General features: G+C 34.4%; 1 protein-coding gene across 2 annotated transcripts; it reads right to left on the reverse strand.

Moving 5' to 3' along the window:
- Positions 1–1371: 1371 nt before the first annotated feature.
- On the reverse strand, positions 1372–5552 carry LOC127848687 (uncharacterized). 2 transcript variants are annotated; one of them, XM_052381278.1, is made up of 5 exons: positions 5414–5552; positions 3719–3871; positions 3206–3324; positions 2533–2608; positions 1372–1847 (listed from the first exon to the last, which is right to left on the reverse strand). In XM_052381278.1, exons 2-5 carry the CDS (start codon positions 3735–3737, stop codon positions 1756–1758), a joined length of 306 nt encoding a protein of 101 aa, XP_052237238.1. In that variant the 5' UTR covers positions 3738–3871; positions 5414–5552; the 3' UTR covers positions 1372–1755. The 2 variants fall into 2 exon arrangements, with proteins under 2 accessions (XP_052237238.1, XP_052237237.1); XM_052381277.1 differs by lacking the exon at positions 5414–5552 and adding an exon at positions 4087–4413.
- Positions 5553–27507: the final 21955 nt, after the last annotated feature.

The raw sequence follows: 27507 nt of genomic DNA on the forward strand, positions 1-27507 counted from the left end.
TATCTAAAATTAATTGTTTAAGACGTACGGCAATACACATGTATGAGTTTTATTACAATTTGTTTGGTTATTTGATGTGCTACTCTATAAATCAACTGTATAGATGAGTTTGTAACTTTCAATACAAATTTTAATATGGTATATATATGTGAGAGGGAATGGGAAAATGACTATTCTGGCTCAAGAATCACAAAATGAGATTTTTATTGTTTCAAACAAAAGGACTATTCAATAACCTAAATCTAAAATTTGAGCGTACAAATCCAAAAAATAAACAAGTTATGACGATTTTCCTACATAAGGTGCAACTGAAGAAATGGGAAACCTGAGAAACATCAAGCTGTTACTTTTAAATAATTTATTTACAAGTTAATGTAAACATTCAATGTTAACAACTTCAAACCAACAAACAAGTAATGGAATAAATCTACTGCAACCCAGAACATATTATTCCTTTAAGATGATTCCATAACAATCTCAAATTAACTCTTAAAACAGTTGCCATGGCAACCGTGGTAAAAATATACCTTAAATGGTTGAAATGATAAAAGTAAACATTTTGTAGTATTTAAACAAATATGTTAGGAGAGAAATACATTGAACCTGCTTTAAAAGCCTTAATTTTGATACATAGAGTAACAATACTGAACCGGGTTGCATTATTTGGACATTTTAAAGTATGTTATAATGTGTTAAATATTAAGTTTTTTTCACCATAACACACACATTAAGATGAGTCTTTTTAAAGATTTCATGGAGTGTAAGCCTATAACTGTATAATATATATATAAATATACTTTTTATTTGTTGTTGTAAACTGGACCTATTAATAAATAACCTTAATAATTTTCCTGTTGCTATGGAAACACTACTTTAATTGTTATTCTTTCCGCCTTATATAATCGAATAAAGGTGGCATTATCTCTTTTCAACAAATAAATGGCAAACATTATAAACACATGTATGATCACACATTCAAATAGGTTGGTATGCACATCTTTAAAACGAAAATATAAAACAATATTTACATTTAGAAAAAGATGAGACCACAAACCTAATGGCACTTTGTCAAAAATATGTCATAGCAAGTTTTATATTGAACATAACAGCAATGTTTGTGTTTCATCTGTAACACTACCGATATTTAAATTAATATTATCTCTGTCATACATACATGTGTAAAACCTCACATTAAATGGATGAAATACATTGATAAATCTTGATGTATTACTACAAGGCTGAAGGAACACTTTAGTTGCCATGGTGTTAAGATAACGGTTAAAGGCTGTGCTTCCTTTTTCTAGGTAGGCTGTCACTGTCCATTCCTTGGTTGTTAACTTTTGGCTTTGATGGTTTTGGACACAAAGTATCCCTGGCATTGTATGCTCTGAAGAATGGGCTAATTGAGTCATACAAATACCACTGTCTGCGCAGGTCAAGGCCCGGGGCTGGTTTGGTGGGTGGGAGTTCTCCAGCTGCCGGACTCAAAGGCTTCAATATATTGAAACACATTTCTTCCGAATCCATGTTCTCCTTACAGGTAACAATACCTGGTTTCGACCGATCCATAGTAAAATGGTGGTACTTGGTTATGTTTTTCAATGGCTTGAAAAACTGTTCCAGGTAAGTTTTCCAAGCGAAGAAGACAACCGGTTTGTTGTCATCTTGGACCAGCTGTGGAACATTGTGGCCTGACTTTGATGAAGCTGTAACACTACCAGCAATCTCCTCCATGGTCTCTGCATTGGATGACCTTCACTTAAGCTTCCAGATGCCAAAGTGGTAGTCTGGGGCAAACTTGGTGTGTCCAGTAATCATGCAGTTCAGGCTCATGGTTTCATGGAGTCCTGCAAATGCAAGGTGACATTGTCATAACAATGAATCTGATATTTAATGCACATTTTTAATGATATGTTTATATGGTTCTGACAGGTCATCACAATTTATCATGTTATCTTTCTTATAAAAAATCTTAAAACAAGAGATGTGTTTGTCAGAAACACAATGCCCCCTACTGCGCCGCTTTGATTTTTTTTTTTTTACCTCTGACCTTTAAGGATGACCTTGACCTTTCACCACTCAAAATGTACAGCTCTGTGAGATACACATGCATGCCAAATATGAAGTTTCTATCTTCAATAATGCAAAAGTTATGACCAATGTTAAAGTTTTCGGACAGACAGACAGACTGACGGACAGTTCAACTGCTAAATGCACCCCTACCGGGGGCATAAAACAAAAACAAACAAGAGATGTGTTTGTCAGAAACACAATGCCCCCTACTGCACCGCTTTGAAATAAAATGTCCATATTTTGACTTAAAGTTCCATATTTTGACCTTAAAGTTCCATATTTTGACCTTAAATTTTTGGGACAGACAGAATGACAGACAGACAGGCCAAAAACAATATACCCCCTCTTCTTCGAAGAAGGGGGCATACAAAAGTTAGAGATTAAACATAAAAATCACCAAACTCTTGAGTTTATGGTTACTTAAACAAACTCATCAGTAAGAAAATTCAAAACGCATACCTGTCAGAGTCCGCCACATGGCATACCAAATCACTGTGTGGTTCTTGTTTTGTCCAACTGCATTATCAAAGTGGATCTGAAATTGCAAATTGCTTAAGCAAAATAGAAGTAAATATTTAACCAGAAAACATAAATCTGTGGAAATTTATCACAATGCAAAAGGAGATATATTTATTGTATAAAGAGTAATGAACAAGAGATGTGTTTGTCAGAAACACAATGCACCCAAATGCGCCAATTTGAATTTTTGTTGTTGTTGACCTTAGACCTTTGACCTAGAAGGATGACCTTGACCTTTCACCACTAAAAATGTGCAGCTCCATGAGATACACATGCATGCCAAGTATCAAGATGCTGTCATCAATAATGCAAAAGTTATGACAAAACTTTACCCTAGAGGTAAAAGTTTTAAGACATACACACAGAAAGAAACAATGACGGACAGACAGGCCAAAAACAATATACCCCATCTTCTTCGAAGAAGGATGCATAAAAAGTAGGCTCCAGACACCGTGTTAACTCTAATGAATGATATGTTCCAACAAAATTAATTAAATTTGACAACAGATAAAATATCTAACAGAAACACAATAAGAAATAACAAAATACTGCAGGCAACATAAGGCATGTATTTAAATCAAATAGGTTATTATTATTATTGTTATATTATTACCTCTGCATGCTTTTCTCCAACACCAAAGTGTTGGAAATGATGGTGAGCCAAGCTGACAACACTTTCAGCACCCTTCTCTGGCAGTTCTGCTTCATCGATTAGATAGAACACTTGTTTTCCTGTGAAAGAAAAAAAAACAGAATGAAATGATGTTGTAACAAAATTTATATGGTACTGCAACAAAAGATTGTAAAAACATCAATATGGTACTGCAACAAAAGAACAATTAAATCATGATATTTATAAGCAATAAATTAATAAATTATTATTGTTAACTATTGCATTTTACTTTTTTATTATTTCACACCAGAAGCGGAACCGGTTCAACCTTTCAGGCTTTCAGTCAAATTAACACAATTACTGTGACTAAAAAATTAATAACTGGATAAAAAATAATGGCATTTTAGTGTGTGTGTTTGCTATATTCAAATATGTGGAATATAACTCAGTTCATCCCAAGGGGTGTTAATTTGTCAATTCTGCTGAGAAGATGAGATAACATTATGCCTTTACCTGACCCTTCTGCACACATGCCAAAGACATGGCATTTTCTGGGGCTGCAGAAGTATATTGGGCCCACTTGCTGTGCATGATGGGGGAAATGCACATTCTGTGCAAAGTCCCATGAATAGTGGTAGCAGATGTCTCTGCTACAAGGCTCGGCCCCTGCAAACAAACAAAACTGAGTTTTGAAAACTTAAAAAGGAGACAATAAATTTCAGGAGAAATATTTTACAATAATTGAATAAGCATTTGTTGGCACATCTGAAGCTCATAAGGTTAGAAGGCATATTTATTTTATAACAGCATTTTGTGAAAGTGTATTATTATTATTATTATCCATATGCTACTCCAACATATTTTTGTATGGTAATGCACACCTTCATGTAAGTTTTCATTTAAGAAAATTTGCTTGCTACTCGCTGTCATCTCTCTGTACTGTTCTCTTTGCTTGTGAGCCAGATCCAAGTGGGACTTATAACTAATGACAATTTCATTTTTTTGTTCATCAGTAAATTGGCCTGTTTGACTTAACTTAGACCCAAATGTTTGACATGTCATACACAAGTCAGTCATTGGCTTTGCCAGCGCAATTTGTGGACATAGGTCATTCCAAAGTGATCTAAATGTCTTTAATGAAATCTGTCTGTAATGGGACAGTTCAGCACTTTGGTTATACAAATCATGCACTTGTGCAATTGATTTATCAGAAGGCAAGAGCAGCATTGTGCAATCTGGGCAGTTGGGCAGGCGTCCTGGTAGAGGGAGTGCATTTTCAGTAGCGTATTCATGAATAAAATCTTTAACATTTTGCCTATCTTCAAAGCATAAGGCATTTGCTGGAAGTTTTCCAGTGTTTCCATGCACCCTGGGCAAAATACCATCTTTATCAAGAGAAATAGCAATTTTTTGCAATGTACTGCATGAAATGGCATGTGCAAACACAAACGTTTTCTTGCAAATTTTCTGCCCCATAAAGAAATATGTTTGTGATGGCTTTTTACGTAGTTTTTCCTTTTTTTCTGTTTGTTGAGGACTGTGAAGTATTAACCCGGTGTGCAAATAAGCTGCTCTTGATCACTAATTCCCGCTCACTTCTACTCATTTCTAAACATGAATTTCTGTAAGAAACTAAACTGTCAAAGTCTACCACCATCGAACAAGGTTTGCGATTAATTGACATACATTGACAAGAGTCTTGGCGCATTCTATTGATAATTTCTAACTCTTCATTGTCCTCATTTCTTCCATGTGTGGGCATGCATTCAACAAAAGAATTAGTTGGACATTCATCACCAACAATTTCATTGTTATCAAATACACCATCAAAGCTGTCACACTCATCACTATTAATAAGAGTGGCGAGAAGGGACCTTTCAACAATGGGAGGGGAATGTGAAGAAACATTTTCCTGGAAATACAGTTGATCAACTTCCTTTAGTTCATTAATAAATTCAGGGTCAATCTGTGATGAATCTAGCATGTAGGGAATAGTTGATGCCTGGGATGATGTAAACTGGCTCATTTTTAATGATTTTCATAAAAACATTTGTATTAACCTGCCGAGATTTTCAGTTGCTAAGTTAAACTGTCAACACTGATTCCCACAACCCACAATTACTTCCGGGTCAATTAAATTAAAGCTATTCAAACGAATAGTTTATTATCAAAATTAGGTAGACATGTAAAGCAATAGATAACACTTACCTCGTACAAATAACGATCCAATTAACACTCAGTTGCTTACTTAATAGCGGAAATAAAAGCGTTTTACCAAACAAATGTGTCAATTACAAAACCGGAAATTTTACATCGTAGCAACCAGTCAGATAAAACTCTCTTTATGTAAAATCCGCAAACATCTACGGTTAATTTATACTATATAACGGAAGAAAAACGATTTTCTTGATTCATTTGTCAATATTCGAAACAATGTAGGTTTCTCATGTAGGTTTTTCGTCTATTTTGTGCACGCAAACGAACGAAAAAATGAGTGTAATTTCAAACATGTTTTTGTCACGCGTTTTTTCGCGTTGTGATGTTAGCGCCGGAATAGTCAAAATCGCGTTCCCTCTCACAAATAATAAAGCGTTGCAACGCGAAACAATTTATTTATTTGGATAGTTCTGTTTTTGTCGTTATATTGTGTGACACTACGAGGATTGCTAAATGAAGTATAAAATACATCATTCATTCTATGAGCACGGATGGCTGAGTGGTCTAAGCCTTAGACTTTTACTCCTGGTGTCAGTGGTTCGAGCCCTGTTGAGCGTTATTTTTTTCTTTAATAATATCGTCTAAAATCTTCATTGTGACACCCACAAGGCCACAACGACTCATAAACACACCATGATTGATGGAAGAGATTCAGTTTACAAACAAAGTTGCAATTTGTTGAAGAAAAACAACTCAAAAAGTAAGAAAAACTCACCTTGAAAAAAGCAGGAAGTTTATCAGAAAATGAACAATGTCGAACTGTGCCCTACTGTATTGATTAAATGTTAAATAGGCCGAGGTTAATTTAAACCATATAAACTCCAAAACAAAATACGGAAAAATATTGTCCCCTTAACTAAATTACCTTGGTTTAGGTTATTCTTCAAAATAAAACTATTGTTTTATCACAAGACGTTGGATGACAAAGTACGCGAAACGGTAATCACAAGTTTAAGTCATTTTTCTCGGAAACGACGTCAGCGCCAAAAGGGTCAAAATCTCATTCCCAGCCACAATTTTTGTTTATTCTTGTTTTTTATTGCAGCTTTTTAGATCCAATGTTTAAATTGATCAATATAAAGCATTTAATGATGAACTTTAATACATGCCAAAATATGTGCAAAGATCCCTTCAAATCTCATTTCAGTTGAGACCGACTCAACATGCCGTCTCGACTTAAATAGTATTACTTGTTAAAGATGTAAGCAACGTTCTTCAAAAGGAGGTTAATTTATAACCTTCTGCGGGAAATCGTCTACCAATCTAACACGCAAATAAACAGTTTCCAGATAGTTCATGGGCCAGTATAACAAAAGGAGTACCCCAAGGGTCTATCCTGGGGCCCTTACTGTTCAATGTCTTTATTAATGATATTTTCTATTTTATAAACAAATCTACCCTTTACAATTATGCAGATGATAATACTCTTTCATTTTACACAACAAACTTTGATGAACTTATAAGTGTTTTACAATATGAAAGTAACATTCTTATTGATTGGTTTCACTTTAACAAGATGCAAGCTAACCCTGACAAATTTCAATCTTTTGCAATAGGCAAATTAACTTCTTGTAAAAAACCGTCATTTAAGATAGGTGATGCTACTATAACTTGTGAAAAAGTTGTTAAACTACTTGGTATTGACATAGACTATAAACTAAATTTTGATACTCATATACAAGGATTATGTAAGAAGGCAGCCACTCAAATTAACATCTTAAAAAGAGTTGGTAGAAATTTAAGTGTAAAAAGCAAGCTTTTAATTTTCGATACCTTTGTATTATCAAATTTTAATTTTTGCCCAATGACCTGGCATTTCTGTTCAGAAACTAATATTAAAAAGATGGAAAAAATTCAAGAAAGGGCAATTCGTTTTATATACAACGACTATAGCACTCAATATATCGATCTTTTACAAAAGGTAGACCTTCCGTCCTTGCAAATAAGACGTATAAGATCAATGGCTATTGAAACATTTAAAATCATAAATGAAATTTCTCCACCTTTGTTAAATGATTTAATTGTTAAGAGACAGTCAACCATAAATTTTAGATATACCAATATTTTACAGATACCACAGGTACGCACAACAACATATGGTAAAAATTCTTTTAGATATGCTGCCCCCTCGCTGTGGAACTCCCTACCAGAAGATTTTAGAAAATGTACAAATTTTTCGCAATTTAAAACTTCAATTTGGACATGGAATGGCAAAATCTGTAGGTGCAAATGCTGTAGACTGAATGGGATTTCCACAGCAAGGGAGCATCACATCACTTAGTTTCAAGTACACTTTCTGCTATAATGTTATATAATGTCAGTTTTGCTTAGCTTTGTGTGCTTTGGTTGCTTAGCATGCTCTATATGCTTTATTTTTACTTAAATGTTATATGCTGTTAGTGTTTTTCTTAGCTTTGTATGCTTTGTGTGCTTTGCATGCTATATATGCTTTGTAGGCCCTATATGCTTTATATGCTTTGTGTGATCTGTATGCTTTGTACACTTTGTGTGCTTTGCATGTTTTTTGTGTGCTTTATATACTTTATATGCATTGTTTGCATGTATACTTTGTGTGCTTTGCATGTGTTTCTTGCTCTATATACTCTATATGCCTTGTTTGCTAGGTGTATTTTTGTGTGCTGTGTATGCCTAGTATATTTTGTATGCCTGGCATGCTTTATGTGCTTTATTTGCGTTGAATTGCTATGTATGCTATGTATACTTTATGTGCCCTACGCTTTGTATACTCAGGTTGCTTTGTACGCTCCGTACGCTTTGTATGCTCTGCATGCTATGTATGCTCTTTATGCTTGATATGTTTTTTATGCTCTGCATGCTGTGTCTTAGTTGATATTTTATTCTTTCTCTTAAAAAATTATCTGACTTTTAATGTAAACAAATCTAAATTTTTTAGTACCATATCTGATGTTGTAATATCATGCTATATATTTATATGTATATCTGCCTTTTAATTGTAGAACAAATTGTTTCCAGTCTTTCAGCTTTTATACACTTGTTATTTCTTATTCATCATGTTTTATAGTCGGCTGTACAAGCTGTCTGAGCTTATGTTTGTTGTTTAACCCTTGCCGACTCAAAATAAATCTTATCTTATCTTATCTTATCTTATCTTATCAGATGAAAAGGTAACATTCTCTTACTTTTCTTATTGATAAAACTACTAGTGGGTTGCTTCGGTACACAAATACGCGTTCAATTGCCTGACGGCTTCGTATACGTTCAATTTATGTTTGAGGTTATTTTACACTAAATCAAATGCCAATGGCTGCCATAGACTATGAGTATGATAGAGACCCATAATTAAACAGCCAAATGTTATAGCATTTTTCCAATATTTGCTTTATTTTAGATTGTGCAAGCCTAGTTTTAATTTAAATATGAACATGGCTTCTTGGACAATAGAAAAAAATGTATGTCTTCAGGGTTTTTTTTCCTTCTGAAAGACCCGCAGAATTTCGGCCCTTTCCCCTAGATTTTTTTTTCCCCTCTGACAGAAATATTTCCCAAAAAAATGATTTTCCCCTAATTTTTTTTTTTTTTTTTTTTTTTTAAACTTTAAATACATAAGTTAACCTGATCCAGTGTAGAAAATACAAAATATTGCATCATTAAATTATCTGTTGGCTTGAATTTGTTTTAAAAACAGTAAAATATGTTGAAGTGATTATTTAAAATTTTCCTTATTTTCCCCAAAATCTGGCATTTCGCATCATTTCCCCCCCCAAAATCCGGCTTTTCGCGCGATTTTTTTCCCCTCAAAAAAGGCCAGGCCCTTTCCCCAAAATCAGATAAAAAACCCTGGTCTTGCAACTTCTAAAAAAATCTCATTTACCTGAACGCAAGCATCACCAGGTTTTTGCAGTGAGATTTCAACAAAAGCACAGTATCCTTCAATTACCTTGAGTCAAACGGTTAAGGAAACAACTTAAGTAATTTCTGAATTAATTCAAACAATGCCGCAATAAACAATGTACCTTTAAAGATTTATTTCATTCCCGTTCAACCCATGTCAAAATTGTTTATTTACAGAGTGTTTAACCACGCAAAGCCGATCGTTCCATACAGACCCGCAAATGACATACATTACTCGCGTTGTTTACCTTGAGTCGAGAGGTTACATCAGAAAAGCGAGAGTACTCGGTTGCAATAGGCAGGAGGTCAACAAAACTTTGAAAATTCGATTCACTGAACAAATTTAGAGAAACTGAAGGATTAATTTAACTTTTTTCATATCTTCTATTTACCATTTACAGGGGTTTTTTTGCCTGATTTTATATCCCAAATTCGGCTATGTTCCCAATCCCAAAAAGTATACTTTTTTTCCAAAATGTGGCAAAAAATTCCCAATTGCCAAAAAAAAAAAAAAAACATTTTTTTTTTTTTTTTTTTTTTTTTTTTAGAAAGAAGTCTTATGTGTATTTTATCTCAATTTTAATTCAATTACATCTAACAAAGTATTATATGATTTTTTTTCTTTTATTTTTCATTTGAATGAATTTATTTTACCAATTTCATGAAAATGCCGATAAAATTCCCAATTCCAAAGCCATGGGCTATCTTCCCAAAAAGTGGAGAAAAAAACCCTGATTTAACAAGTTTCTGTTTTATCGGTCGATCTTCTTTTGAGCAACATTGACATGAAAAAGTGCTCAAGAGTTGAAAAAGAAATAACATTTGCAATTAGTTCAAATAAAAATTTGGCATATATATGTTACTATTAAAAGATTTGATAAAATTATCATCCAATCGGGACAGGGTTTACCCACTGAACGTGTGTATATTGTAATGTAACCTTTTTTTCGCAATGTGCGTTCACAGATTGATCCATGCAACATTTTCTGGGAATCGTAAAAAAATAACAGAATTTTCATTCAAATAAATCAAACACATGAATTTGTTGTGTTTAAAATAGGGCAGTGGTCTGCAATTTATGTGCAAGTTTTATGAAGAGTACTGAAAAAATGCAAGAAATAGGCATACATTTGGATTATTTTAGCTGAAGTAAGATTTTTAAATACAATTAAACTGGTGTTTTTCCTATATTAGTCGTGTCTTTAATTATTTTCAAGCGTAGTAAAACAAAATACTCGGAGCGCATGTGTGTGACATCATCATGAGAGCCGCGTTCCTAATGTAAACAAAGTGAGCGAAATTAGGTTATGCTGGAAATAAGGGAATCGTACGATACTTTAGGGGTGTTGCTGCAGTTTTGCTTTTTTTTTACAACAAGTAGATTTTGTTCAAAATTTATATTCAAGTACTATATACAAATAATATGATTTTAGGTGCTACCTAATTTACGGGCAAAAGCTTTTTAAGTTTTTTTTGATTACCATGTATTTTTAATAAATATATGGACATGATTGTGTTCAAAATATTATAATTGTTGCAGTATTAAGTAATGCATCCAAAAAAATCAATCTTAAAACGAGTTACATGTTCCAAGCTTGAAGATTTAGCATCTTTTAATTTTTTGTTTTCTAGCCACAGGAATTTATAGCTGGTTCGGTGTCTGTGGTATAGTGGATGGGGTGTCTGCTAACTGGCTTAGTCACTGGGAGGTGTCTGTATTGATCCCTTAAGTGGGAGCATTCTTGTGATAACCCTAAAGACATACTATGGTGTACCATTTGGATTGAAAGTCAAGAAGACCTACAAGGTAAAAAGATAAATGTACGTCGAAGAACAATGATTGTACGTCGACATAAATATAAAATACACTTCAAAGTATATATTTGTATGTCAAAGTACATTTGTACTTCAACATAAATGTTTGTACTTCGACGTACACATTTTCTAAACAGCCAATCAAAACACTGTTCTCTTGAGCCGCTTTTCCTTCAGATTTATTTATAATAAATGTTTAAAATCTCTTTTTTAATTGAAGACAAAATGAATAAAAATATCAGAATGGCAAAAAAAACAACACATAGAAGTTTCAAGTATTTAATGCATTGAAATAGATTATATACAAATTTGAAGAAGATTCAATTGTTATCTTTTTAAAATTAAAATTATTCAGCATATTGTATTTATTGATTATGCAGGGGGAAGTATCACGACTGTCCAGCGCATTACTGTGTAGGAAATTCCCAACGGTAACCTAACAGTTACCAAGCATTAACGGGATAAATAATGTATAATACTAGTAACCTCCCTGTTGGTCGTATTTTGTGATAACCATAACTTGCATAAGTCAGAGGTTAATTACGCCACGCCAGGTCAATAAATACACACAATATCTATGAGTTAGCGGTCGATAGTCGCATAATTTGGTATAAATTATTATAATAATAATAATAATGTTAAATAAATACGAACAATATCTATGAGTAAGCGGTCGAAAGTCGCATAATTCAGTATAAATAATAATAATAATATTGTTCAATGTCAAATATCTCTAAAAGCAACAGATGTAAGGTGTCTTCTGATTGGCTAACACTCAAGGGTCGGTGAAAATTGTACGTCGAAGAACATTTCTTGTTCTACCTAGTAGGTCTTGTAGACTTTCGACGTCATGTTACGTCATATAGACACTAAGTACTGGTCCTACCCAGGAAACAGTTTGTTTCATCAAATGTCTCAATTCAAGTTGACAGCTTGCTAAAGCAGTTGCATTTAGCATACAGTACACTGATTTAACATAATCAAAATCATGTGATGTGTCAAATCAATTTTGATTGACAAATTTGACAGGATTATGAACCAACTCGGTCATTTCTGACGATACTGATAACAAAAATATTGAGTTGTGATAATGGAATCATCGGTGTTGCTATAAATATATTCTCGGTTAAATAAACTGCCGCAACACATATAACACACATATAGGAAAGAAAGACTTAAAGGAAATAATCACAAAAAGGCTTGGTTGCAAATGCTAAATGGCATTTTAAACATAGCAGAATAGAAACTGGTAAGAAATAAGCACTTCTGTCAACCATGGAGGGATACATTATGATTTAGTATATTGGAACCTTGAGCTTTACAGGGCTCGACATTAAAGGTAGTCGGACTGTCCGGGACAACCAAATTGTTAGTCCGTACAAGTAAATAAAGAAATTTGCTAGTCCGACAGGACAAGTGGTCATTGTAATTGTATAACTTAGAAAAAATGCCTTTAAAGCCATTATTTCTGTGGAGATATCACTCAACTTTTCCGAGTATATTTTGTATACGTTTAATCGTCGAAGCCCGAGATATTCCGATAGTTCCAGGTGATACATGTACTACACTGAACTATTCACAAGGGAAGCAACCCTTAACATTTTTTGTCTTTGCCAAGATAACAAGAATATTCTCCCTTGTAAAGAATATGCATTTTACGACACCGGTACACACAGATCTTACAGACAATTAACGTAGTGACGTCCTCTCTATGTATAGAATGATTTTTTTTAAATATCAGTTAAGTACTGTACATATACATCACTTTTAACATTTTCTGTTTGATGTTGGCAACACACAAGTTTTTGTCAGGTATTATGGCTTTGTATAATGTTTAAAAATCAATAATCTTGAGTTTTCCTGTTATTCTAGTCAGTTCTTTTTGTATTGAAATTGCCTACAATTATGTTCACATGTATTTTGAACGATTCAAGTCTTTATGATGAGCATTTTGTATTATTTTGCAAAATACTGAGCAGAATAAGATATAATGGTCAGGACAAGTTGCTTTTTGGTCAGGACAAGTGAAATTATGGTCTACTTGTCCGACTGGACACGTGGCTTCAAAAGTTAATGTCGAGCCCTGTTTTTCTTGTGTACTATTTTATGTGAAGTTCCGCCAATAAAAATAACTTTCGGCTGTTCTGTCGATCAGACCCGCGACTTTCATTCATATTTATATTACCGGATTATAACGCTGGTGGAATATATATCGGCATGGTTTGTTTAGTTACAACGCGTGATTTCAGACACGTCTTTTCGGATGCGTCTTTAATCCGCTGTTCACAAGTTTTTGATTCTTGGTCTGACGTGCAATAAACCGGTCCTGACCGGTTTAGAGACTGCAGCGAATGGTTTATCCCACCTAATCGAGATAAGAATGTCATTATGGTGTGTTAGCATGTACAATGTGTAATCGATTTCATGACATGGGAATTTTAGCAAACAGAATCGGACCGACTGTTTGGTATTTTCAATCGGTCTTTCATGACCCCAATCAGTCTAGGACCGACAAAACCGAAAAAAATATGATCCCTGATTATCAGTGTTCCTTATAGAAATAGCCAAACTTTCAATGCTAGATGTGGTCTGGTAACATAGATTTAACGCAATACACAATGCTCGTTTTTAATTGTTTTTGTGTGACACTATATTGCATGTGAATGTCCCACTACGATAACCGAACATCCAACAGCGTCAGAAGCAGAAATAGTGTTCCTGTAGTATTACTAAAATGCTCCTTAATAAAGTTTGAAACTGCTTTAAATTTAAAATGTATTTGCTTAAATGCCATTATAAATACCAGTTTTGTGTGAGTAGATTGCATTTGTTTTAATACTCGCAAAAACAATCAGGATTTAGAAGTGAACTGTGTAATTTATAAATCTGTCTTGAAGCAACTTTTTTAATAATTTTCAAGGTAAGTAGTGTTTTATTAAAATAAGATATTAAGGTGCAAAGAAGCTGGTTGTTCTGTTATAAATGCATCTTCCTCTTTAAAGATAACAATAAACATATCCAACATAACGCGCAATTAGTGCTGCAACAATACGCCAAAAACCGTATTGCAATATATTGTCAGTTCAAAAACCCGTATTGCAATATATCGCAATATATTGCTAACTTGTACCAAAATTATAACTTGCCAATTACCCGATAATCCCGTATATTCCAGTTTTAAAGCAAATTCTGGTATATATTTACTATAAATGTGCTCAAGAATAACAAGAAACACAAACATTCGCAAATTTTCTTAAGTATCAAATATATTTTGGCATTCGTTACTAATTAAAGATGTGATGAAATAACGTCCAACCGGGGCGTTTTTTTCCACTGAACACTCGTAATTCACCTGATGTGATGTTCCCGTTTTTATACAACACAAAATACACCCATACTTTCCATGCCAAGTTCTACATGTCTGTATAATTTTCGCGCGCTTTTTATTGAGACAAAGGATAAAGCACTTTTTATTTGACGCTTGAATTTTTTATTGTCGCATTAGCATTAAAATTTGGAAGCGTAATTCCGAAATTCGGAATACAAATTTAATAATGCTTAATTCAGAATCGAACAAAACATTTACAGCTGTGCGCAACTAATTCAACGATAATCTGTTCAAAAGCATCGAACGAATGCTCCGATGTAGCAACGCTTCTCCGTATACACTTTCAGAATGCTATTTTTATGGAAAATTTGTTTTACATTGCTTTGTTTTGTTTACCTTGTAATCATTATTTCGAATGGATTTTATGGACGAAATGTGAATGAATTTTTGTAAAATGTTCGTACCGGTATGATGAAAATCGTATCGCAATACAATATGCGGATTGCGTATTGCGATATATACCGATAAACCGGTATATTGTTGCAGCACTACGCGCAATAATCAAATTCCATTTATTCAAGATGTTTCAGTATAAATAATAATGCATGTTTTGTACATCAATTAAATGTTCAACCAGGGCTTTCCTTTGACCCGAGCTCCCGGGTTTTGACGCTTGAAAATTAAAGAAGACCCTAGTTTGACTCGTGAGAAAATTACATCATGCGTCACATTTGACCCAGGGGCATATACCGACTTGCGTCAATGAGATCAAAAGTTGTTAAGACTAAGTGATAATTGGCTTGGGGCGGAGTACCTAGGTATATCTTTTGGTAGACGCTAACCGTTATCAGCCGTTTCCAATCATTGAAGCACAAGTCCGCCCAGTAGGCGGAGTTTGGCTCATTGAGAAATCTAGTAATGACCAATTAAAACACTGCTGGTTCGATGACGTGTGTATCAACGTTCCATTATTTATCTGAGCGTTTGTTATCAGCTGTTTGCAGAAAAGACATGTATTAAACCCATAAAAACAGAATGGACTCACCCGCGTCAGTTTTAATAATATCCAATATATAATAATAACATCCATATCCACATTACACTGTTACGCTTCACGGTTGCTCAGTTCAAAGACGCGCGAAAATTATGCTGGCATATGCATGTACTGTCTACAACGTCACATTACACGCTTTACTTCAGAGTTGCTAAAAATAACCATAGAATTGGTATAACTGACCTTCTTGCAAAGTGACAAATTTGGATGCTGCGTGTGCTAATTTTTTTTTACAACATAGGCGAAATAATTAATTAATTGACCATTTGAGACGGCATACAAAAATGGCGCGTTTGTCACACGTCTTCGGTTAAGATGGCACATGAAAGGGCAGGGCGGCACATGAAATAATTAAATCTATGACAACTATACGTTTTACCTTTTTATAAATAGTGTCTTGTTTCTGTTCTCCCCATAAGTCTGTCTACACTTTCAGCATTTAATTTATGTTTTTAATATGAACAATTTATTAGTGTTTTAATAAAACTCAGGGAATCAGCCAGACATGTTGCAAACACACTATACACACAATGAACTTCTTAGAATTATGCTCTGGAAAAAAGTATGAACAGAAATAAAGGGAATTACCTCCAAAACTATGTCGGTCGTGCTGCTGATAAATGCAATATCTAAGAATTCTATATAGCTATTGAATAGCCAAGGGACACACACACACAAATACATTTTTCTTAAGCATTATACAAAAATCCATGTGTACACTAGTCTGGACTTCTACATCTTTCATCTTTGATTTGCCTTGTGTAAAGCAGTCATACAGTTTATGAAAAATCACCCCCACCCCCCTCCGCCATTTCCAGTTATTTTTTGGGTTAAGTTTGCATGAAAAACCATTACATTGGGCAAATTTGTGTCGTGAAGTCTTTATGTTGTAAAATTGGTGTATTTGATTTTTTGCTCCTAGTACTTTAAAATTGATAACTAATTTTTGTTTTGGAAACCTTCAATTGGGCATTTTCGGAGAGCAAATGGAATATGTGTTGTTTTTTCCATATTGGGAAAGTGCTGTTTTGTGGTAAATAATAAAGAAGGAAAACAATCACTTATCCCGAAAACAATATCGTATGCACAGGTAGTACTGGCAAGTTGATTTAAAATATGGGTTTTAAATGATTATTTGGGAATCTGAAAGTATGTTTGATGGCTGAAGTATTGAGGCAGTAATGAACAGGGCTTATAGATAACTCTCTGGGTATATTGGGTAATTCATCCCCTGTTTTTGATAACAATTGGGTTTCTGTAAATTCAATAGAGTTTTAGCAAAAAATTTTACCCCCTACTTTTGAGCTTAGTTGGGTTTTTCATTCCTGTTTTTCCTTTTACATTCCTGTTATAATGTGAAAATACTGAGCTCAAGCAGGGGGTTGAACCCACGACCTCCACAGTGGTAGTCAGATACTTTAACCACAAGAGCTAGCCCAACAGCAAGGCTGTTGGAAGTGACATTATTTCACTACATTCCTCCACCTGTTAATGTTTCAAGGCCCAGACACTCCCGCTACAGCATGTCTTGCATCCGCATGGCCCTCCCAGAAACCATTAAACAGCTCAGACCCAGTCCTGCATTCACAGTTTTTTTTTTACCTCATCACCATTAATGTGAAAACACTGAGCTGAAGCCGGGGATTGAAGTCCACAGTAGTAGTCCAACACTTTAACCACTTCGCTAAAGAGCTAGCCCAACAGCAAGGCTGTTGAAAGTGACCTCATTTTCACTACATTTAACTCAACTGGGTAATTTAGGGACTGACATATATAATATAATAAAAATCTACTAAGGTTACTATATTATATATACAAATGGAATTCAAAAAGGTACCTGTACATAATAACAAACCATTACTGAATTTCTGATCAAAGTTTGTTCATTTTTGCGTTGAATAAGACCGAGTTCGTGAAATGCACAATTGATGAAGTTATGGCTGTTCAAAGCAATGCACCGCGTTTTAGGGTCATTTTGAGTTGAATACTTTGAAAATGAGATTAGAAATCGGACAGGTCTACGAATAATTACAATAATACCTAAAAGATTGATGAACGCTGGAAAGACTGCCTCCTTTTCTTCATAGGACAGCATATTTATAAACTATCCGATACATTTTTGTACCAAACATAACCAGTCTAAAAAATACGCCTGGTGTTGGTAAGAATTGCGTTTCGTGATGCAAGTTTTTTGCCGGAAATTATGTTATTAAATTTGTATTTGCGTTTGTGTACGCTTTATTTTGAATTTAATTGCGTTTTTGGTTATTTTAATTGCGTAATAATGCAAATACGCTTGTTATCTATAGCCCTGAATGAACAATATGTTTTCAGAATGTGTTTTTTGCTCACCTGGGCACAACATGCTCATGGTGGGCCTTTGTGATCGCCTTTTGTCCTCGTGTGTGGTCCGTTGGGTGTAGTCAAAATTAACCTTGTTTACATTATAGGTGCCACATTTAATGTCCCATCTTCATGGAACTTGGTCAGAACATTTGTCCCCATGATATCCTAGAGGAGTGTGAAAATGGTTCCGGTCTGTTGAAAAACATGGCCACTTGGGGGCGGTGCATTTTTCCTTATATGGCTAAAGTTAAACCTTGTTAACACTCTAGAAGTCACATTCATTGTCCAATCTTCATGAAACTTAGTCAGAATATTAGTACCAATAATACATGTAACTTGAATATGATAGAAAATGGTTCCGGTCTGTTGAAAAACATGGCCACCAGGGGGCGGGCATTTTTTCGGTACATGGCTATAATAAAACATTGTTAACACTCAAGGTATCACATTTATGATCCATTCTTCATGAAACTTGTTTAGAATATGTGTCCTAATGATATCTTGGACAAGTAAAAAAATGGTTCTGGTTGGTTGAAAAACACTTCCGTCAGTGGGCCGGCCAGTTTCCCTTATATGCCAATAAATTAGTAAATACTTCTTAACACTCTAGACGTCACATTTATTGTCAAATTGTAATGAAACTTACTCAGAACATTTGTTATCTTATAATCTAATAATATCTTGGATGAGTTTGAAAATGGTTCCAGTATGTTAACAAAACATGACTGCCAGAGGGTGGGACATTTTTCCTTATATGGCTATTCTAAAACGTTGTTAACACTCTTGAAGTCACATGTTTAGTGAAATCTTCATGAAACTTGGCAGAACATTTGTCCTCATGATACCTGAGCTGAGTTGGAAAATGGTTCTGGTTTGTTGAAAAATATAAATGCATGGGAGCATGGCAGTTTTCCTCATATTTCTGTAGTAAAACTGTGTTATTGCATTAGAAGTCACATTTATGGTCCAATCTTTGTTCTTATGATAGCTCAGCTGAGTTTGAAATTATTTCATGGTTATTGTTTGATGAAAAACATTGCTACATGTATCAAGGTGCAGGGAAATTTTCCTTAAATGGCTATAGTTAAACCTTGTTAACACTCTAGAAGTCACATATTTTAGTGCAATCTTAATGAAACTTAGTCAGAACACTTCAAGGGATAAAAGCAAAAAGGCTCTAACTGACATTTTTTCACACAATGACTTTTGAACTCGACTTATCACTATTATATTTGAAATAGTGATATAGTGGAGCTATCCTTCTTACCCTTGTGTCGGCGTAAGTGTTAGTGTGAGCATAAGTGTGAGCATTGGAATGTTAAAGTTTGCATACCACTTCAAATATTTTATCTATGTTCCTTGGCATATTGCTTTTATAGTTTGCATACTTCTTTACCAACATGACCCCAATCTATAAACAAGAGCAGACTACTGTTTCAAGCATTTTGTAAAAATTATGGTCTTTTTTCCACTTAGAATATGCATATCGATGTTAAAGTTTGTGTACCACCTCAAATATTTTCTATGTCCCTTGACATATTGCTTTCATATTTTGCATACTTCTTTACCAACATGCCCCCAATTTATAAACAAGAGCAAAAAACTGTATCAAGGATTTTGTAAGAATTATGGCCCTTTTTTCACTTAGAATATGCATATTATTGATAAATCTATGTTAAAGATTGCCTACCACCTCAAATATTTTCTATTTTCCTTGACATATAACTCTTATATTTTGCATACTTCTTTACCAACATGACCCCAATCTTTAAACAAGAGCAGACAACTGTATCCAGCATTTTGTAAGAATTATGGCCCACCAATTAGAATATGCATATAATTTATTATTGATAAATCTATGTTAAAGATTGCGTACCACATCAACTTCTATTTCCCTTGACATATTGCTTTAATATTTTCCATACTTCTTTACCAACATGACCCCAATCTTTAAACAAGAGCCGACATCTGTAACAAGCATTTTGTAAGAATTATGGCCCTTTTTTACACCTAGAATATGCATATTATTGATAACTCTATGTTAAAGATTGCGTGCCACCTCAAATATTTTCTATGTCCCTTGACATATTGCTTTCATATTTTGAATACTTCTTTACCAACTTGACACCAATCTTTAAACAAGAGCAGACAACTGTGACAAGCATTTTGTAAGAATTATGGCCCTTTTTCCACTTAGAATATGCATATTATTGATAAACCTATGTTAAAGTTTGCGTACCACCTCAAATATTTTCTATGTAAAAATACTTTCGTTTAATAAATTAAATATATGAATTTATGATAAAATGCTAGATTTTTATCACTCCTTATTACTAGTATACACTGTTCTCAAGTTTTATGGTCTTTGTATCCATTAAATAAACTGACTATGAAAATGATGACACTAAAGGTGTCTGCTTTAATAGCATTATCCTGCGTCCCAGGGCTTAGACTTTAGTGTTACTTAACACACTTAGGCTATATGAAGACAAGTAATAATAAGGTGTGTTTTGTGTTTCCTAATCATCTCAAAATCAATAATAAGCATAATAATTATCTGTTAGTTTTAGAACATTTCATTATGAGAAATTGTGTGTTTAATAATGCATACCGTGTTGTTTATGTACAATGTACTGAAGCCTTAAGAAAGGTATATTATTTGTTAGTGTTTTATGTAACCTATAACACAGTTACCTTTTGTACTGCAGCTGGATGGCTAAGTAAAGTTTTACAACTTTCTGGCATAGACATTGGTATTTTTAGTGGGCATTTTTGAAAACTCCAGACTGGACATTTGATAAGAATTTTTATAAACTGGAGTAGAGAAATCAGTGTCAATTACTGACGCTGTGTTAGGTAGTAAATTATTATTTTACACTAGTAATGAAATGTGTTGATGAAGATTGGGTATCCAAAATGATGTGTTAGATTTGTTTTAACAGGGTTGAATCTCCTGCGAAAAATTTCTGTAGTGTTACATCCATAAATGATTGATAATGATAGTTATGATGGAAGTCTTTAGTAAAAGATACTCACAGTTGTTATTATTCAGTCAGGGATCTTGCCAAATTGGGAAAGTTGGGGAATCCCCTTTTTACTTTCCCGATCTGGCAATATTGATTGAAAAATTGCCCGATCAGGCAAGAAAACATCCATTTTTCATATACCTTGGCAAAACATGTCTGGGCATCACACAACTCATCCAAGGAACAACTTAAACAACCGAATCCAATCTTAAAACAATTATCTTAAATTTGACCGTAGCGATTTAAAAAAAATGTTGTTCGTCAGATATTTAAGCCCAAAGTTGAACAACTTTTAGCATCTATCATTATTTTCCGCACTTGCCTGTTTTGAACACATTGCCAGAAGGAGCAAGTCACCGAAGAACACGTGTCTTATCACATACACAGTATTTTAAGACCATCCCACCCAAGTGAGATCATAATTTGTTTATCCACGCAGGTGGATACTGTACAACACTATTTCTTGAACATGTCACCCTTTGTCACACGTATTACACATATTATTACACATCTGTTTGTCAATCGCTCAAAAATGAATTGGTAAATTATGAATTACCCTCGAGTGGGTGCATATTGTACACCGTGCTGTAGTTCAACCGCTGTGCTGTTGCTGGTGATAAAAATGTATGAACCACTTCATTGCAATTCATAACATATACATATTAGCCATGAAAAGGGTGTTTAATGCCTGTGCGTAAAGTGTCGTCCAAAATTAGCCTGTGAAGTAGTCCGCACAGTGTAATCAGGGACGACAGTTTCCATTGAAACTGGATTTTTGCTAAGAAGAGACTTTCTTTATACATAAAATATCATAAAAGCGGAGAGTTTCTTCCCTGATTAGCCTCTGCAGACTGCACAGGCTAATCTGGGACCACACTTTACGCACATGCATTTAACCCCTTTTCATATATTATATTGCATTAAAAGTTGATTCACATGTGTGTATGGGTACTTATCGTTATTAATTCTCATTACCAATCGCATGGCATTGTACGGATACTGAGAATAAAATATGCATGGACGAAAGAGCATCGATTGCCGATTTTCATAAGTTCAATTAACGGTATTCCAAATAAAAATCAGACGTCAGATGACAGGTAAAATTTAAGAAACAATATTTGACGATAAAACAGTATAAAATATCAATATCAATTAAAGAAGTAATAATAGTATAATACGTCGTGTCCGCGGAACTTCAGACTAGCCTGCTCATCCGCGCATTCTGTTCAGGAGCTGCCTTGTCTGCTTATGAAAACACAATATTGCGTGATTTTGTAAGCAGACAGCGTAGCTCTTGTCAAGAGTGTGCGGTCGCATTTGAACTTAAACCAATTTTTGCATGACGCGGATCGTATTAATATGTCGTTGTTTGATGCATCATACTTCTACCACCGTTAATTGTATTTGTATGTAAATACGTTCCCAAATAAAATACTTCTCACTATTGGTGGCTCTTTTCAAGAATGTATTAGTATATTGTATGCTCATGCGTCGTAGCCACGCTGAGGCACAATGAGGTAGCTGCGTCGGCATAAGTATGAAGACCAAAAACAAATTATTTGTAAGCCATATGTCGTTACATTGCCAATATCTTCTTTACTGAAAGATTTTCTTAGAAGCAAAATGGATAAAGAAAATTTGCGCAGTACCATTTAAGAATAATTAAATTGGTGTACTATTTGTCTGTCAGCGCTTTCCGATGTGAACGTAGATTCATTTCACAACAAATACTATCATAGTAGACATATTCGCAAAGCAGACACGTTCAACCCAGAAAGATGCTGGTTCATTGGTTTCACTTTGATATATGCTCCTCAAAACGTTTCATGGAACGCCACAATATTCAGCTATGAAATTCATAAGACCCGCGTCACACCAAACCGAGGTCCGTACTGTGACTGAATCAGTAATTAAAAGAAACTTTGGTACAATTTTTTTCTTCCAAAGTAAGGACATTCTTCAGACAGAGATATTGCTTGTGTTCTGTGCACACGACCGGCGAGCCCGCATCGGCTTGATCATGTTCTCTGTGTGTTACTGATTATTTTACTCTCCGAGTGATACTGCCATCGACAGAAGATTGAGGTCAGACTAATGAATCGCATTTAACGCAGCATAAACTATCGGTAGTAAGAAACACCTATGCCAAAGTAACGCCAAAGAAACGCTATGAACTTGCTCGGTCGTCCCTAGCGACCCCAGTGCGGTCGACATTGCACAAGAGTTACACTTTCAAAGATAACCGCTCTGATGCCATAGTAAAAACCTTTTATGCATGATAGTTTGTGACAAGAACCCAATCGGCACTATAGAACTTAATATGCAACAATATGCTGTATTCTGCACCATAATGACATATAGAACGTATGTTCGACGTAGAGGCTGGTGTGGTCAATGAACTAGTTATGTGCAGCTGCGAAGAAACTCAAGTGCGTCTGCGACCCTCTTACGTTTGATCGCGTTGCTTCTGTTTTGTTGCGTCATTTAATGACTGCTTCAAAGAAGTTTGCAATATTTTAAGTGTGTCAAAAAATACCTTAAATTGAAAGGTTTAAGATCCAGAACCGAATAGCTGAATATTATAACAAGAATAGAATTAAAGAAAGAAAACGGAAATAGTCCCCAACTGGCATCTTTCATTTCAAAGGTCTTTCATAAGAAATCTCGGCTTGTTACATTTTGCCTTGCATTTTGTACTTAAGTCCACTGTTCTGTTGTGTTGTGACAAAAAGTTCAAGGCCTGCACCATTTAAATATTAAAGTGCACCAATTGCGTTTACATTTCAATGTACTTAAGTTTGCGATTCCTTGATCCTAAAGTCCGTTACAACTTGTGGAGTAAAATAAAGAAAATGTAGCCAATTTGTAAAGGTACACTTTGAAAAAGCCTATGCAGGCGAACTTAATCAAGAAAGAGTGAAACTTGTTCGAGGTCATGTTTGATTCTAATAAAGCACAAAAAAGCGAGATTCCATCAATTGAAGATTTTCTTAACAAAGACTTCCGACTGTAGTTTTAACGGGTAATACCGGTAACTGAAAATTCCATGGCGAGAGATTGTTTCGCTTTGTTTCAGTTTTTAGTTGGTCGCGTTTTAGCGGCCTACTAAATTTACAGACCATGTTTTGCAAATCAGTATGTGCTTAGAATCCTTAGCTACGCTAAGAACCGTAACTCACAATGCTAGGAACAATTACCTCTGCCTATCTGCACTGCAGATAAGAATGCTTAGGAGCGTCTGCTCTTCTATTCAATGAGTCTGTTTACCAGCGTGTAAGACGACATTGGCCAGTCTATTGTTTATTATTGAAATCTGTACATATTGGCTGCTGTAAGGGAAAACGGGGTTTAATGCATGTCAAATAAGATTAGCCTGTGCACACTGATTAGCCTGTGCAATGTGCACAAGCTAATCAAGGACGACAACAGCGAACACCTTCAGTGCCTCTTGCGCGTTGATTGTTGAAGCGGTTGCTATTGCTGTGTCAACTTATAAAGTTTGCTTTTGCAATAAAGTACTTTATTAATAACATTAATTGTCAACATTCTATTGCAGTACACAACTTAAATTTAATTTTTGAAAAATAAAGTTGAATAAAGATTTTTTTAAAAATCTCTTTGTCTACGAACTTGGATTTGAATATGGTAATTCAATTTGTATAATAGAAGCCCTTATTTAATAAAACAAGAAAGCAAAAACACATTTTTGTTATGTCTCCAACTTTCAGCTAGTAATACAACTTTGGAGGAATACTGGAATTCCTATCTTGCAATTTGCTTTGACAACACCAAGCTTCAATTAGCACAGTGGCGCGTGTTGATGATGATTCTGTCAATTGTTATTTGTATGTGTGTTCGTATTTTATATGTTCAATGAAATATGAGAAAACAACATCCAATTATGTGTTATATAAGTTTAATATTTCTAGATTAAGTAATTAAAGTATGTCCATCCTGTTTTTTGTGTGTTTTTTTTAACTTTTCACATGCTTGAACATTATTGCAAACAAGTCAAAAAAACACAAATATAATAACACGACAAAACGAATAATTGTGCAATACAGTATTCGTACAAGAATTGCTATGCAGAGCATTGCACTAGATAGTATAAGATTGTAAATATTAATAGAACAAGAGATGTCTTTGTCAGAAACACAATGCCCCCTATTGCGCCGCTTTGAAGCCATAATTTTGAACTTTGACCTTGAACGATGACCTTGACCTTTAGCCACTCAAAATGTGTAGCTCCATGAGATACACATGCATGCCAAATATCAAGTTGCTATCTTCAATATTCAAAAAGATATGACCAAGCTTTAACGAAGGTTAAAGTTTAGGAACGAAAAAAACAACAATGATATTTGACCTTTGACCTTGAAGGGTGACCTTGACCTTTATTTTTCACCACATAAAATGTGCAGCTCTATGAGATACACATGCATGCCAAATATGAAGTTGCTATCTTTAATATTGCAAGTTATAAAAGTTTAACCAAGGTTTAAGTTTTGTTACACACATATTAAATGACTGACTGACTGACACAATGATAGACAGGCCAGAAACAATATACCCCCGATCTTTCGATCTGGGGGCATAAAAAGAACATCAGATGTAGCAAATGTTTTGTTAACCTTTCCTACTATTCCCCATGCACTTCGATGACTATTCAGATGGTCAACTAGACTGTCATAAACTAGTAGATATACATGTCCTCAGAAATGTTATACACGAGTCGCTTACACCTACCATGTCTTCAGTGCTGATAGTATACATTGATTTTTATCAGATACGCCCAAGATGTGCGATAATGAAATAACTCTATCAATCGATTTCCTATTCCCAGCTCAATGAGTTAAGTATTCTAGCGAACAATGGACCCTACTTTGATGACATTTAATATGAAAAATGCTGGATAAGTATTATCAGTCTTGTCAGTTTTACTGCTTACAGTGACTTAGCAAGACCACTTGACCTTAAAACGCATCAAATCCTTATAAACTAGAGACTAAACTTTCTATGTTTTTTTCTCTAGACGATAAGTGGATATGGAAATTTTATCTTATCGTTTGCACAAAACAAAAATTGATCGCATACAAACCATGAATTCATCAGATCTTCTTTTTTTTCGATGATTTACAAGATTACTAAATGGTTTGGGAAATTCAAATTCAAAATGGGCAAGTGACTAAATAATGTAACCTCGACGTCATGCTCCTTCTGGAAAGTTTGTGTTCAAAACAGGCAAGTGCGGAAAATGTTGAAAGATGCTAAAAGTTGCTCAACTTTGGCCTTGAATATCTGACGAACAACGACATTTTTTTTAAACCGCTACGATCAAATTTAAGATAATTGTTTTAAGATTGGATTCAGTTGTTTAAGTTGTTCCTTGGATGAGTTGTGTGATGCCCGTACATGTTTTGCCATGGTATATGAACAATGGTGGTTTTCTTGCCTGATCGGGCAAATTTTCAATCAATATTTCCCGATCGGTAAAGTAAAAAGGGGATTCCCCAACTTAACAAATTTGGCAAGATCCCCGACTGTTATTTGTGTTTGGTTTTGTTGTGTGATTTTAAGATGCTAAGTATACATGTGAAAGCCGTAGGCTTTACGGAAAATAATGATTCCTCTTCCAAGCTTCAGTGAAGGATGAGGGACATTATTTGAGTAAAGCCGGAGGCTGAGCATGTATACTCCCACCCTTCTTTATATAATTATATTATGTATTCTGAGAATATAATTTAATATATGGTTTTTCGGTTGATTGAAGTTTGATCAACTCTTTTCCCTTCCCTTTGTGCTTGTGTACGATTTGGAAGCAACAAAACAGTTTTAAAGAATGGTAAAATCTGGTTGAATATCCGGGTATGTAGGTGAGTCACGTGGTGTTTTTAAGCATGTTATTTAAAATGCGGATCACTCGATATCGTCATCCCGATATGCTAAGTATACATGCTCAGCCTCCGGCATTACTCAAATAATGTCCCTCATCCTTTACTAAAGCTTGGAAGAGGGATCATTTTGTTTCAATAAGAAACATAAAACACAACATATTTTTCTGGAACCAATCTCAGTCAAATCCAAACTAGATCCAACTTAACACATCAATCATTTTAAAGTAGAAATTATATTGCACTTTTTTCAATCAATTAAATGTTCAACAACTCAATTTCACTGATTTTTAATCAGCAACATTTTTTTACTTTCTTTCCAACTGTCTTTCTTAACTTTCAGCATTTTATTTATGTTCTTAATCTGAAAAATATTATTTTAATTAAACTCAGTGAATCAGATGTGCTGCCTGACTTTGGATAGCTTATGAAAAGGGTGATTATGCAAAGCACGCTATGTAAATGTTTGACAACTCAATTCACTGATTTTTATTCAGCGTAATTTTTTTCTTGCCAACGGTCTTTCTATTTATTCAGCATGTATGTTCATTTTTTTTTCATTCTAAAAACATCGCAATTTTACATTTGCCTTTACTTCTACATCCTTTATACTAGATGTCCATTGAAAAAATCCCAGACATAGCAACATATGTGATTGAGATAAATATTATTTGATTTCAGTTTTATAATGAGATACAATAAGCCTTTAATAAAAAATTGAAATACATGATATAAGTGGCTATGATAAAAGC

This window comes from Dreissena polymorpha, chromosome 10, assembly GCF_020536995.1.
Source record: "Dreissena polymorpha isolate Duluth1 chromosome 10, UMN_Dpol_1.0, whole genome shotgun sequence".
In the NCBI taxonomy this organism is placed as follows: domain Eukaryota; kingdom Metazoa; phylum Mollusca; class Bivalvia; order Myida; family Dreissenidae; genus Dreissena; species Dreissena polymorpha.

What these genes read in the sequence shown, in the direction of transcription:
- LOC127848687 (XM_052381277.1), bottom strand. Translation starts at nt 4,282, where the DNA reads ATGACTGACTTGTGTATGACATGTCAAACATTTGGGTCTAAGTTAAGT. An exon ending in AAATGAAAACTTACATGAAG is followed by an intron (nt 3,872 to 4,086) that starts GTGTGCATTACC and finishes GTTTGTTTGCAG; the next exon opens with GGGCCGAGCCTTGTAGCAGA. An exon ending in TTGGAGAAAAGCATGCAGAG is followed by an intron (nt 2,609 to 3,205) that starts GTAATAATATAA and finishes TTGCAATTTCAG; the next exon opens with ATCCACTTTGATAATGCAGT.